The 14,168-nt window shown below is 53.1% G+C and overlaps 1 protein-coding gene across 1 annotated transcript in view; it reads right to left on the reverse strand.

The window, feature by feature from the left end:
• Positions 1–2,248: 2,248 nt before the first annotated feature.
• Positions 2,249–14,168, reverse strand: part of NRBP2 (nuclear receptor binding protein 2) — a 53,832-nt gene continuing 41,912 nt past the window's right edge. Inside the window, exons 14-17 of the mRNA XM_045007863.1 lie at positions 9,609–9,662; positions 6,924–6,987; positions 5,689–5,744; positions 2,249–4,398 (exon numbers count right to left, since the gene is read on the reverse strand). Coding sequence (XP_044863798.1) covers positions 4,330–4,398; positions 5,689–5,744; positions 6,924–6,987; positions 9,609–9,662 — 243 coding nt within the window. The 3' untranslated portion in view covers positions 2,249–4,329. The remainder of the gene's footprint in view (positions 4,399–5,688; positions 5,745–6,923; positions 6,988–9,608; positions 9,663–14,168) is intronic.

Consider the following 14,168-nt stretch of genomic DNA (forward strand, 5'->3'; position numbering starts at 1 on the left):
TAGCTCAGGATGCAGGGAGGGGGTGGCTAGGGGCTGTGTGGGGGCGGGAGTAGCTCAGGGTGCAGGGAGGGGGTTGCTCGGGGCTGTGTGGGGGCGGGGGTAGCTCAGGGTGCAGGGAGGGGGTAGCTAGGGGCTGTGTGCGGGTGGGGGAGCAGCTCAGGGTGCAGGGAGGGGGTAGCTCGGGGTTGCTAGGAGCTGGGCGCAAGCAGGGAATAGGTCAGGGTGCAGGGAAGGGGGTTACTAGGGGCTGTGTGGGGGCAGGGAGCAGCTCAGGGTGCAGGGAGGTGGTGGCTAGGGGCTGTGTGGGGGCGGGGGTAGCTCAGGGTGCAGGGAGGTGGTGGCTAGGGGCTGTGTGGGGGCGGGGGTAGCTCAGGGTGCAGGGAGGGGGTAGCTAGGGGCTGGGGGGCAGCTCAAGGTGCAGGGAGGGGGTAGCTAGGGGCTGTGTGGGGGCAGGGAGCAGCTCAGGGTGCAGGGAGGGGGTGGCTAGGGGCTGTGTGGGGGCGGGGGTAGCTCAGGGTGCAGGGAGGCGGTGGCTAGGGGCTCGGTGGCAGCTCAAGGTGCACGGAGGGGGTAGCTAGGGGCTGTGTGGGGGCAGGGAGCAGCTCAGGGTGCAGGGAGGTGGTGGCTAGGGGCTGTGTGGGGGCGGGGGTAGCTCAGGGTGCAGGGAGGGGGTAGCTAGGGGCTGTGTGGGGGCGGGGGTAGCTCAGGGTGCAGGGAGGGGGTGGCTAGGGGCTGTGTGGGGGCGGGGGTAGCTCGGTGCAGGGAGGGGGTCGCTAGGGGCTGTGTGTGGGGGCAGCTCAGGGTGCAGGGAGGGGGTGGCTAGGGGGTGTGTGGGGGCAGCTCAGGGGGCAGGGAGGGGGTAGCTCAGGGTTGCTAGGAGCTGGGTGCAAGCGGGGAGTAGGTCAGGGTGCAGGGAAGGGGGTTACTAGGGGCTGGGTGTGAGTGAGGGGGTAGTTCAGGGTGCAGCCGGGGCATACCTCATGGTGCGGGCGGGGGGTAACTTGGTGCGGGAGGAGGGGGGGTAGCTAGGAGCTGTATGCGGGCAGGGGGATAGCCTGGGGCTGTGTGCCAGAAAGGGATGTAGCCGAGGGTGTCAGGAGGGGTTGCGTCCAAGGGAATGCTGTTGCTGTGAGACCCGTCTGTACTGAGCTCCCCCCCCCCCCGCACCTGTGCATAGTCCCTAGCTACCTCCTCTAGGTGGCACCATGAGAGTGGCTCCGCTCCTTGTTGCTGTGTGCATGCTGAGGCGGGCCAGGCAATGCCCATCAGCACCCAGTGGTTTGCAGCCACCAAGGACTACAACTCCCTGAGCTTGGAGACTGAGGAAACTGACCAGGATGAACAGAGCACTGGGCATTGCCACTTGCCCTCCCAGAACATTCTTCTGTTTTTCCCGCCCCCTGTGGGTCTCGGGCGAGGGCGGGTGAGTGGTGATGCCAGGTTCTCATGCATCCGACGAAGTGAGTATTCACCCACGAAAGCTCATGCTCCAACACGTCTGTTAGTCTATAAGGTGCCACAGGACTCTTTGCTGCTTTTACAGGTTCTCTGTGTCTCCAGGTCAGTTTCCCCACATGGGCTGTGCTGTGAGGCATCAGGAGCTGTTCTCCTGACCTCCCCTTACTCAGCCCACATAAAGAAACTGACCTGGATGCACAAAGTGCCTGGTGTTGCAGCGCCTCCTCCCTGCCCCCTGAAACTCCGCCCATGATGGCAGACCACCTGAGACTGCGTGCCACAGCTCACAGTTTGGGAACCGCTGGGCTATATGATTGCATATGACTTTATAATCTACAAATCTACCTAAAATCTATTTTTGCAGAAGAAGTTGGGTCACAATTAATTGTGGCAAAATGGTAGAAGTAAGATCAAAATTCAGATTTGTCTTTTAATTTTGAAGAGACCAATCAGCTCAGCATCTTGTGTGTGAACATAAGAACAGCCACAGTGGGTCAGACCAAAGGTCCATCTAGCCCAGTATCCTGTCTTCTGACAGTGGCCAATGCCAGGTGTCCCAAAGGGAATGAACAGAACAGGGAATCATCAAGTGATTCATCCCCTGTTGTTCATTCCCAGCTTCTGGCAAACAGAGGCTAGGGACACCATTCTTGCCCATCCTGGCTAATAGCCATTGATGGACCGATCCTCTATGAATTTATCTAGTTATTTTTTGAACCCTGTTATAGTCTTGTGAATCCTGGTATAGTGTTCATGTGAGCATGAAATAAAATAAATTGGAAAGCAGATGCAAAAGAGTGGCAGACTTAATTAGTCAGTTAATACAGAATTGGAAGCTTTCCCTTTCGGATGTGTGCCTTTTCACACTTACAGAATGAGATACAGGCTCACAAAGGTGAATCACATAGCATTGTATTTAAAGAGTGTGAGGCACTCGGATACTAAATGGATGGGGGCCATATAAGTACCTAAGATATGGGTTATAAGCCCTTTGGCTTGTTTTGCACTCGATTTTTTTAATGAGTTCTTCTGCCAGAAAAAAATACTTTGGAGGAGGGGGTGTGTGTTGAGGAAAAAAACACAACAGTCCTTGGTGCTGAGCAGACAGACTGCAGTGTTTTGTTTTGTTTTACAAGCTGGAGCTCTTTCAGGGTGTGGGGCTTCATTCCTCAACCTCAGATCGTCCTTGCCTAATGCATCATGTACTCTAGGAATTGTGTAGAGGTTAGCGAATGAATACACCACTGCAGAACACAGCAAAGTCACTGTCAGGAAAATTCTCTAGCGAAATCAAGCTGTAACTTGTTAGTTATACAAAGAAATCAGCAAGGGGAAAAGCTAGGAGCTGAACTAGAGCTAATTGCTCCATCATGGACATGAAGCAAGCACAGCACAAAGAAAGCTTTCAGCATTTCCATAAACTCAAGCCCAGACTTGTCCTGGCATAAGCAGAAAGAGTGAGAAGCCCCACTGAACCGAGCATTAGGAGAATGTTTCTCCACCTAATCTGTTCAGCATTTCAGTGTACCTGACTCTGGATAAGCCAGTTGGACATGGAGGAAGCTACTTTACCCCTTCTTTGTGTAATGGGGAGAGTAAACAATCCACAAAGACCCCAAGTGGGTCACTCAGTTATGGTTTGTGATGGGGTTTGGTCTTTTCAACTGATTTATTGAAATGTCTGTATCTGCAAAGTTAGCACAACTTGGAAAACCCACATAATTAAACAGCCAGGACAGCTTGGCAAAGCAGCTTAGCATGGCAAACCCAGCATACCATGATAAAGTCTGTGCTGCATGGCAAAGCATACACAGCCAGTACTAGACAGGGAATCAGGCACAGTGTAAGAAAGTCAGCATAGCATGATACAGTCAGTGCAGTATGGCTCATATGGCATAGTGTGAACAGTACACCCAGAGCAGCAAGGTGCAGGCAGAGCAGCATGGCACAGCGGTTGATACACAATTCCTATTTGCATAATGCACCAATCTTGAACCTGACAAATCAGCAGCTATATTTGCCCCCATTCTCCCGTCTAATGATAGAAATTTCACAGGAGAAACAGGGAAGAGACATCAAGGCTTTTCCCTAGGACTTTGTCTCTTAGCCTTCCAAAAATTCACCAACTGAAATGACAGAGGCTGTGCTCAGCACCAGTGGTGGTTCTGTTGGTCCATATTTTATGAACCACCTGATGGTTCTGGATTCCTGAAATTTCTTCCCATGCCCTTTCAGTCAAGCTCACAATGTCCTCTTCTCAGCCTAGCAGAGGGAGTCCAGTTCTTATTATAAGGCATCGCAATGGATCCTTTGCCCTGGGGGAATCCAGCAGAGCAGGAGGAATCAGGCCTGGAAAAGGTGTGGAATATGGCAGACAGGAAACTGCTCAAGATCCTCCCAAACCTGCACTTCCCCCCACTCTTTCACCCCCTGCTGTAACCACTTCCAGCTGAGAAAGCAAAGTGATGGCCCCCAGTGCCCACAGGGAAGGTGCTTCTTGCTCCCAGAGGTAAATTTACCAATTGTGGGCTCTTGCATCTTCAAAAACCCTGCCAACCAAAAGCTTCCTGCATGATCCTCCACTCCTAAAACCACCTCACCGCTTGCCCTGGCCTCCTTCAGAAGTGGAGACTAGAGAGCACATTCTTGGCGGGTTCCTGGTAATGCCTCATGTTTGCTGGTCTTTTCTCTTCTTGCCATTTTCATTCTGAATCACAGGCTGGATGGACAGTAGAGATACAGCCAGGAACAAATAGCAAGGTCACCTCTGCAGCGGAAAGCCTGATCAAGAGCCCTACAGTTCCTTCTGGCCTGGGACAGTTCCCATCCTCCTTTGGGGGCACCTGTCTGCCCAGAACTTATCGGGGTGACTCACAAGGGAGGAGACCGGTGCTTGTGAAAAGCATTTTCTAGGAAGTTGGCCAGCATTTCACAGTCATCCTAGGAGAAAGGAATCAGCAGGTTAATTAGGCTTGGTGTAGCTGAGAGCACTCCCTGCATCTAATCCTCACTATCACCTCATGTCTCTATGTTAGCAAGGAGAAGAGAAGACCTGGTGAGCATGACTGCAGATGTACAGGGCTGTGGAGATCCAGAGAGACAAAGGTAAGGTAAGCAGAGCAACTGATGCTGTAGAGGGGTCATTGGATTGCCAGGAGCCTCGTGGTAGCATTCTCCTACCCAAGTGAAGGAAGGATTGGTTAATTTCCCTGCCGCAGAGGGTCACACACACCACAACACCCACAAAATCACCAGCTTGTGAAAGACTTTTCTCTCTGCTTCTTAACAGGAAATTGTTTGACTTTCGAATCAACAGATTGTACCAGGAGCCACGTATTTTCCAGAAATACTCGTCCAGGAACGAAGTATAAATGCACCATCTTGCAAGTGCCCAGCAGATAAAGCTGTTTGTCAAAGGAGCTGACTAACTGATTGGGTAAGGTCAGGATTCAGACTGAGGAATTCTCCGACTTCACTTACGGTTTCCAAATTCCCAACTCATGGCCAAAACGCGACACCATTTTTTGGCAAAAATAAGTGTGTCTGCTTCCTCCTAGCCAGGCTTCCTCCAGGCTGCTCTGCTACTCGAAGCATCTGCATTCCCCTGGCTCTGGACTGCTGAACTAGCTGGGCCCTCCCTAGCTCTGGGGCCACTGAAGAGAAATGTGCTATGCACAAGTTTGATGGTGAGGGAATTGATTCCATCTTCTGGCCAGGTAGAAAGCTGCAGTGTAGGTCAGTGACTGCTGTTTGGGGCAGCAGCAGGCTTGGGTGCTTCTCTGGGGGAGGCAGGAGGTGGCAGAGAGTCATCTGGGCTCTTTGATCTAGGCAGCTCTTCTGGTTTCATACTCCAGAATAATTTTTAAATTTGGTCCCACTCACTGTGTGACTCATGCCATGATAATGTGGCTACTCCTGTCATTGGAGCAGCCTGGAGCAAGGCCTGAGCAAAGCAGATAGCCAAAGAGTGGCAGGGTGGTAAAAAGTAGTGGGTTCATCATGCAACCATAAACTGGCCCTGTCTGACCCTGATCACAGTCATAAGAACAAGCTTGCTTATATAGGAAAATGAGTGAACTCCCCAGGCCCAGGTCCTCCCCCTCGGCAGCCCTCATGCCCCTGAGGCATAGGGTGTTGTGGAGAATTATAGAGTCCTGTGTTAATATATTGGCAGCAGATCCCTGCCCGAGGGAGCCGCGCAGATTCTAAAGGAGAAGGGAGGAGGCTCACCTCATGAATGAATCCGTAGTGCACCAGCTCTGAGGCCAAGCCCTTGGAACTGTCAGCTGCAGAAACAGGGTTAACTGTGAGAACAGGAAATTCATGCAGCTCCAGAGAGCACCTCTCCTGGCACACAGCCCAGCTGGAAGCTTTTGCTGACACATTTGGCTTTGGGGACACAGATGGAGTGAGCCTAGGGCTGGCTGAGCACCAGCCCATGCGACTATGGGGCAGACAGAGTGTGTAGGTGAGCACCGAGTGGGCCTCACACCAAGTGCCGGTTGGAATGAGCTTTGCCAGGTTCCACTCCCAGACCAGGCAAAGTGTGGCCATCTCAGCAGAACGCCCTTTTGACATTCTTGGCTCATTTTGGCTCAGAAACCAAAAAGGGCCTTTTATGATACCAAGCCCTGTGCAGGGAGATCCCTGGCCCTGGGCTTTTCGGCTGTCTGTGAGGCCAGATAAAGAACTCTGACTCCAGGGCGCTAGATAAAGATGGATGCACTTTCCTCCAGAGGGCTCCTGTCTTCCCCATGAGTCGGGCTGGGACTGGGCATGCTCTGAAGAGAACCACCTCTGGGCTCTGCAGCAGAGCCAGGATGAATGGCCAGGAACTTTCACACCATACAAGGGCAGCTCATCACTCAGCCATGGACTTTTCCCCTTTACTAAAGCTGCAGAAAAAGGCTGCTGTCTCAGGGGAGAAACTACCTACTTCCTCTTCTCTTGACAGGTGTCACAGTACTGGGGTGCAGAAGTGAAATTCTAATCAGGATAATGTGAATGAGTTACCTAGGGAGGTGGTGGAATCTCCTTCCTTAGAGGTTTTTAAGGTCAGGCTTGACAAAGCCCTGGCTGGGATGATTTAGTTGGGGTTGGTCCTGCTTTGAGCAGGGGGTGGGACTAGATACCTCCTGAGGTACCTTCCAACCCTGATCTTCTATGAATGTTCCTAATGGCCATTCCACTATGCTCCCAAAGGCTGTGAGCTCCGGACACCCACTGCTCTGGGGACACAGGTGGGCAGGACCCTGCACCTGGCTGGCAGGGTTCAGGCTGCCTCCTCCAGTACAGAGAGGAAGGGAAACCTGGTTGTAAACAGCCTGTGAGCTCTTTGGAGTAAGGACCACGTCCTCCTGTAAGTCTGAGCATGGCCTTGTGCCATGGGGGCCCAACCCTGCTCAGGGCCCTCAGGCACGACTACTAGGTCAATAATAGGAAATGGTAATTATAAATAAACCTACTTGGCAGCAGGTCGTAGCTTAACTGTCGGTGCAGCTTGTCCTCCAGGGTTAGCAAGAGCGTGAGCTGCAGCAGGAAGAGAGAGCATATTAGAAAAGAGCATCAGCTTCTCCTTAGGAGAGGAAAGTGCAGCTCCTTCAGCCAGCACCAGAGGGTAGCGGGTAGTGCTGGTGCAGGAGATCGCGGGTAGCCGGTCAGACTGCCCTTTGAATGTCCTGCCTGGAATGAATGTGCCCTTTCCTCTATCACAGCTAAAATGTTACATTACACTGGGAGAAGGGTAGGGTCGGAGACACCCCGCCCAGTGCAACAATCCCAAGTCTTTCCCTCTCCGACCTCACTCCAGGCTGCAGTGAGTGCTCTGGGAGTTCCTCACAGAGGATAAAGGGCTCAGGATCCCTCCAAGGATCCCTCAGGAGAATGTTAGCTGAATAGAACAAGCCCTAGTGTCATTATTGTCCTTGCAATGATAAAAGAGCCACAGATCAAAATCACCAGATCCTGGATACAGCTCCCTCTTCCTAAAGGAGACCCCTCAAATCATGATCCTGTCCCTTTGGAATCACAGAACCCCCAAGAGATGAACAAGGGATCCCAGGCACACTTGCACCACAGCAGAGGAATCACCCCCATCCTTGTTCTAGGAGAGATATCTGGGATTGAGGGACCTGGAGCTGAATGCAGGATCCCAGCTGGGGTCTCCGTGGGACCCTGGAGAAGAGGGAGCCATATCCACACTCCTACTGGACTTTGTACTGCCGTACCGCATGGCAGACTCAGGTCTGATTTGCTGCCCCCAACCCCCAAGTCTCTCTCCGTGTCCATCTTCCCAGGCATCTCCCCGCACCCCAGGAGCACTGTCTGAGTCTCAGGCTGTTATTCCATGCCCAAGGCTCAGCTCTCCTCAGGCGCCTGCATTTCTCTGACTTTGCTGGTCACAACTCTGCCCCATTAAGTAGCATCTGCAACTTATGCTCTCCTCTTCCAGATCAGAGGAGACCCAGCTCTAGTCCCAGCATCCCCCAGTGTCGTCCCTGGCCATTTACCAACCCCCTTTGGTCATGGCCTATTAGCTAATATTAGCCCCTGTGTGACTACACAACTTGGCCAAGCAGAACGGAGAGACGCTGCAGCCAGTGTTAGACCTGTGACAAGTACTGATTTATATGGCACCATGGGGGCACCCAGCCCCCACAAAACACATGGAGTCCCTAGCCTCTGTTTGCCAGAAGCTGGGAATGGACAACGGGATGGATCACTTGATGATTCCCTGTTCTGTTCATTCCCTCTGGGGCACCTGACATTGGCCACTGTCGGAAGACAGGATACTGGGCTAGATGGACCTTTGCTCTGATCCAGTATGGCTGTTCTTATGGCGGCAAGGGCCCTACCCCTAAGGAGCTTACAGTCAACTTTGGAGAAACACCAGGAGGCTGCAAGGACCAGGTGTGGGAGGCCACAGACAGGAGAGAAGCAACAGAAAGAGACACAGGTCTGTGGATTTTGATCCCCTCCCATAGTTCATGAGTTTGCATCTCATGTTTGGGTTTGCCCCATTATAGGAAAGTAGCCACCCACTAAACTCAGAGCTGGCCCAGCTTGGCAGGGTTCAGATCTGGGGTTTGGGTTCAGGCTTGTCTACACAAGAAAGCAGCACTGGTTTAACTGAAGGTGTGATTTTAAGCTGATTTAGCTAAACCGATGCTAACCCTGATGTGGGCACTTATTTTGATTTAAGAGCAACATACTTCAGTTTCTCTTCAGCTCCCAAGAGCGGCCACCCAGGGGCTTGCACCAGTTTAACTACATTGGTTTAAAAATTGCTGTGAGTTAAACCAGTGCAACCTGCTCATCTAGACACAACCTATGTGACAGCAGTGAATCTTGGGGAAGGCAATGAAGGGGCTGAGCTGGCACCGGATGCACAGAAGAGGGGTCATCTCTAAGCACAGGGTGTGGTGTAATGAATTCTCAGGGTCAAGAGTGAGAGGCAGCGGGCAGAGCACAGGGTGTAACAGCAGGTCTTGGAGGAAGCACAGGTCAACATGTGAGACCCTGGAGTTTGACCCTGACGCAGATTGAGGAGCTGCTTTACTAACTTCTAGATGGACTCTGCTGTGTTCTTGTTACTGCTGATCCTGTCCTAGCAGCGCTGCCCACACACAGCAGGACAGTCCCTGCCCCACTGACTAATTCTAGCCAATGCGGCAGTCAGGTTTGCCTGGCCTGATTTAATCCTCCAGTGCTGCTCCTGGCTCCACTGTCTTCAAGTGTTGTATGTTACTGGGGACAGAAGTCTGCTTTACTGATGGTTACTGCTGGGATCACCTCGTTTTGCTCGTTAGGAGACTGGTAATCAGCACTCCATCAGCCTTCACTGCTCTTATTGCATTGCCCCACCAACAGTGCCAGCGCCACCCCCATATGTCTCTGCTTTCTTCCATGCCGCTTATCCTGGATCACCGGCCCAGCTGTCTTCCTAAAACCAGGGAGCTCTTTGGGGCACCCTGCTGGAACTCGCTAGCTGGGACTCTGTTTCTGCAGCACCCCACACAGTGGGCCCCTGCCTGCCACTGTAACAAATGTCCTACCAACCTTTGTTTGAGGGAAAAGGGGAAGGACAGACCGACAGGGTCATGCTCTGGTACTGGCCCAGTGCTGTGAGCTCTGCTGGGCTCATCACTTACATGCCACTGGGCCTTCTCTTCATTCATCTCCATGCTACACTGCATCTGCACCACCTAGGAGAGACCAAGACAAACATCAGCATGGGAGCAGCACAGGACATATGCGCTCTCCCCTCCTCAGCTCTGCCATATCCCTGGCCAAGCAGCTTGGCTTCCCCCTCCAACTTACATCCCACAACCCCAGCTGCCTATATGCCACCTAAAACCTTCTCCCATTCCCTCCCCCATTTCTGTCGCATTGGAATTGCCAGACTGGGCCAGCCCAGGGTCCAGCTGAACCAGTACCTGTCCCTGCCAGGGGCAGCACGAGCTGATTAAGAGGAAGGTGCCAGAACACTGTGTAGGGGACAGTTATCCTAACAGGGGAGGGATAGCTCAGTGGTTTGAGCATTGGCCTGCTAAACCCAGGGTTGTGAGTTCAATCCTTGAGGGGGCCATTTAGGGATCTGGGGCAAAAATCAGTACTTGGTCCTGCTAGTGAAGGCAGGGGGCTGGACTTGATGACCTTTTTTTCTAGGGTGGTGAAGCACTGGGATGGGTTCCCTAGGGAGGTGGTGGAATCTCCTTCCTTAGAGGTTTTTAAGGTCAGGCTTGACAAAGCCCTGGCTGGGATGATTTAGTTGGGTTTGGTCCTGCTTTGAGTAGGGGGTTGGACTAGATGACCTCCTGAGGTCCCTTCCAACCCTGAGACTCTATGATTCTATGGAGTAACCTTCCCCTCAAGGAAAATCTCCTCCTATCCCCGTTTGTTAGGGGTTGGCTCCCCCCCGAAGCAGGAGGGGTTACAGCCCTTCCCAAACTCTTGGTTACGTTTTAATATTACAACTCTGGGTGTTCGTGGCCATATACTTTGCCTGCAGCTTCCTGACCCTGCGATGCTCCTGGCCTGGCTGACACCTGGTGAACCTCAGCATTTATTCTGTACCCGTCCACCATGGCCCCTCTCCAAACCACAGAGCCCCAGGCTCCTGGCTCTCCTAGCCAGGGGTCTCCTCAGCCCCAGTCATCCCCATCCCCTGTCGCTGAGCCCCCTCAATTCCTGTCGGGCCCTGTCTGAGCTAGGGCAACCAGCATGGGGCGCAGGGTCCCATCTATGTACCGAATGGCACTAGCACATCCCTAGCACATTCCTTCTGCACCCTGATACTTGTTTGCTTTGCTGACCCCACTGAACCGAGTAGGATCCTGCAAACATTTAAAAAACACAGAGTCACATCACCTGACAAGACCTCCCTCCCCACCACCCACAGCCTCTAACCCTCCTGTCTCCAGCCAGGCAGTTTTTTTCCTCCTTCCTCCATTAGCCCTGGCAGCTGTCTCACTGATGCCGTCTCCTCCTGCCTGATGAGCGCCCTTGCCCCCATTCTCTGCCAGCACCGGGTTAGCCAAGCACTCAAATATGGACTTCACTCCAGTTCTGAAAATCCAGTTTTGAAATGCTGGTGCTGGTGGCAGGCGGCACATCTGAGATCATTAATGTCTCATGTTCTAATTGTTAGTAAGGCAGCACAAGCGGCCCCCAGTCGGGGCCAGGACCCCACTGAGCTGTGCCCTGCACAAACACACACAGTCATGGCCGTGGGCCTGGCCAAGGAGCCCACAGTCCCAGTGGTCCCCAGAGGTTGAGGGGAGAGGGGGACAATGATACAGTATCTGACAACACGGAGACACTGGCACATTTGTCCCCTCCGGATTGTTATAAAGCAGCTATAGGCGCAGACTCTGTGGGTGCTGCAGCCCTGGAGTACCCACGGAAAAAAAATAGTGGGTGCTTAGCACCCACCGGCAGCCAAGTTCCCACACCCCCAGTGCCTCCACTCCTCCCCCTCCCTCCCAGTGCTTCCTGCCCGCCACAGATCAACTGTTCCATGGCATGCAGGAGGCGCCGGGAGGGAGGGGAAGGAGCGGGAATGGGGTGGAACTGGGCAGGAAGAGGCGGAGTGGGGGAAGAGTGGGGATGGGGACTTGGGGGAAGGGGTGGCCAGAGGCGGAGCGGAGAGGGGGCTTGGAGGGAAGGGGCTGGGTGGGGCCTGGGACAGAGCAGGGCTGGGGGTTTGGGAAGGGGTGGAGGGGGCAGGGCCGGGGCCAGGAAGAGGTGAGGCGGGGTGGAGGCTTGGGGGAAGGGGTTGGGTGGGGTGGGACCTGGGGCGGAGCAGGGGGTTGAGCACCCCTGGGACCCGGAGGAAACCAGCGCCTAGTGAAAGCAGCAGTTATTTAGGCCCTAAAACTCTGATTGACTCACCACTTGCAAATTGTTCCAAGCTCTTAATCTTTCCCCTCCCCAGCCTCTCCTACCTCCTTTCTCAATCACTGTAGACAACACCTCCATCCTCCCTGCCACTCAAGTCTGTAATATGGGTGTCACCTTCCACTCAGCCCTCCCTCTAGATCCTCACATCCAGGCCGGGTTCTAATCCTGCCACTTCTTTCTGCAAAACGCCATTATGATCCAGGCTTTCCAGCTGCCCGATGCCCCATTCTCAGAGAGGAAACAACTGTAGTAAGTGCAGGCCCTGATAAAGGCCTAGTATGAGGCCTGAGGCCTGAACTGAAGTAATGAACAAGACTTTGCTAACAAAAAGCAAAGTGAAGCTGTGAGCCAGAGGCTGGCTTGGTTCACAGAAGCTGGCACGAAAAGGGCTGATGCTGCAGAAATACATATTCACCTAGCATACCAAAAAATAAACACAGTATTAGAACATATTATACTAAAACATTCCATAGATAACGAAAGGACAGGCCGACCCATCCCAATGACAGGGGCAAAAGGGTAAAATGATGGATAGAGTTGTTTTGTTTGAACCAACATGTACAAGGTAGAAGGCAGTGCCTTAATACGTAGAAGGGTTGTAACTTGCTACGTAGAGAGGTTGTACCTTAATACGTCAGGTGTGATGTGTAACTTGTTTGTATCTGTGTATAAGAATGCACCCCTGGGGAGGTGCCTTTGTCCGGCCGTAGGGGGAGTGGAAAGTCCCGCCACTAAGCCGGGTCCATTGCCAAGAGGCACTCTCTCGCAGTACGCCCGGTAGACTAAGTAATCTACGGGGACCCTGCACGGGTGTCCGAGGTCGCAATAAACCTAGCCGACGTGGCTTTGCATCTTACTGGACTCTGTGGTTATTGGGGATTCTCGTCGGGTCTGCTGTGTCAGCTATCTGCAGAGCTGGGGCAGCACACAGAGGGAACTCATGCACGCAGCCGAGTGATATCAACAAGGAGAAAGCAGAGCACCATATCGGTACCGCTCTGACAACAACAACGTTCAGCACCAGCTTGTACTCGGGGCGGAATCCCACTTCTGCTGACTGGGGTGTGACATGATGGCTCTTCTCTTTGACCCACTTTGCTGTGGCAGTTCATGCACTCCGGGACAAGAGCGCTACCGGCCCTTTCGCATGCATGGATGGTCCATGCTGCCACACAATGTTCTCACACAATGGAAGCACCAGTGGGAAAGAGTAACTCCCTAGGGGCTTGTCTACACATGCAACACAGCAGTGGTGCAGCTGCGCTGCTGTAGCGCTTCAGTGTAGACACCAGCTATGCCAAGGGACTGTAGGTAGCTAGGCTGACGGCAGAATTCTCCTGTTGACCTAGCACTGTCTACACCAGGAGGTAGGTCGGTTTAACTGCATCACTCAGGAGTGTCGATTTTTCACATCCCTCAGCAACAGTTATACTGGCCTAATTTCCTAGTGTAGGCCGGGCCTAAATAAATTCAGTAATCCATTAGTGAACCTGCCTCCTTGTCCATAGACACTGGACCAGGCTCAGTAGACTACTCTCTGGCTCATCCACAGTTGCCACAGCCATAAGAACGGCCACACTGGGTCAGAGCAAAGGTCCAGACCGGACCATGAATTGGCCTGGCCTGGTTTCCTCCCCATGCTGTGACCTTGGGGCAGCATCGCAGAGAATAACCTGTGGTAGAAGGGTGCCTCGCTTGACGTCTGGAGTCTGGTTTACAATGTCTAGCCTCCCTCGATACAGAGGCTATCGGCTATCGCCTGGTGGTTGAACTCTGCATATGACAGGAGGCGGTGCCCTTTAATCTCTGTCCACACAGCTAAACCTCTCATCCAGGCCCTCATCATCTCACATACCTGCTACAGCAACCTCCTCGTCTCTGGCCTTGACAAATGCCATTTAGATTCACCTATAGCCCTTAAAAACACAGCTACTTAGATTGTCAGCTCTTTGAGGCAGGGCTGTCTTTCTGGTCAGTGTTTGTGCAGTGCCTAGCGCTGTTCACAGGGGCTCGTAGGCAATATGGCTTTACAAACAATAAGCACAGAAGTCTTCTTCCTGGCTTCTCGTTTTGATTCCCCCCTTTGTGTCCCTCCACTAGCACCTCTTCCACTTCAAAGACATACACTAGGTGCCTTCACTGTAGAGCAGCGGTGGGCAAACTACAGCCCGGAGGCTGCATCCGGCCCTTCAGATATTCTAATCTGGCCCTCAAGTTCCCGCCGGGGAGCGGGGTCCGGGGCTTGCCCCACTCTGTGCATGCCATGGCTCCATGTGGTTCCTGGAAGCAGTATCATGTCCCCTCTCTGG

Source organism: Mauremys mutica, chromosome 2 (assembly GCF_020497125.1).
Source record: "Mauremys mutica isolate MM-2020 ecotype Southern chromosome 2, ASM2049712v1, whole genome shotgun sequence".
Lineage (NCBI taxonomy): Eukaryota > Metazoa > Chordata > Testudines > Geoemydidae > Mauremys > Mauremys mutica.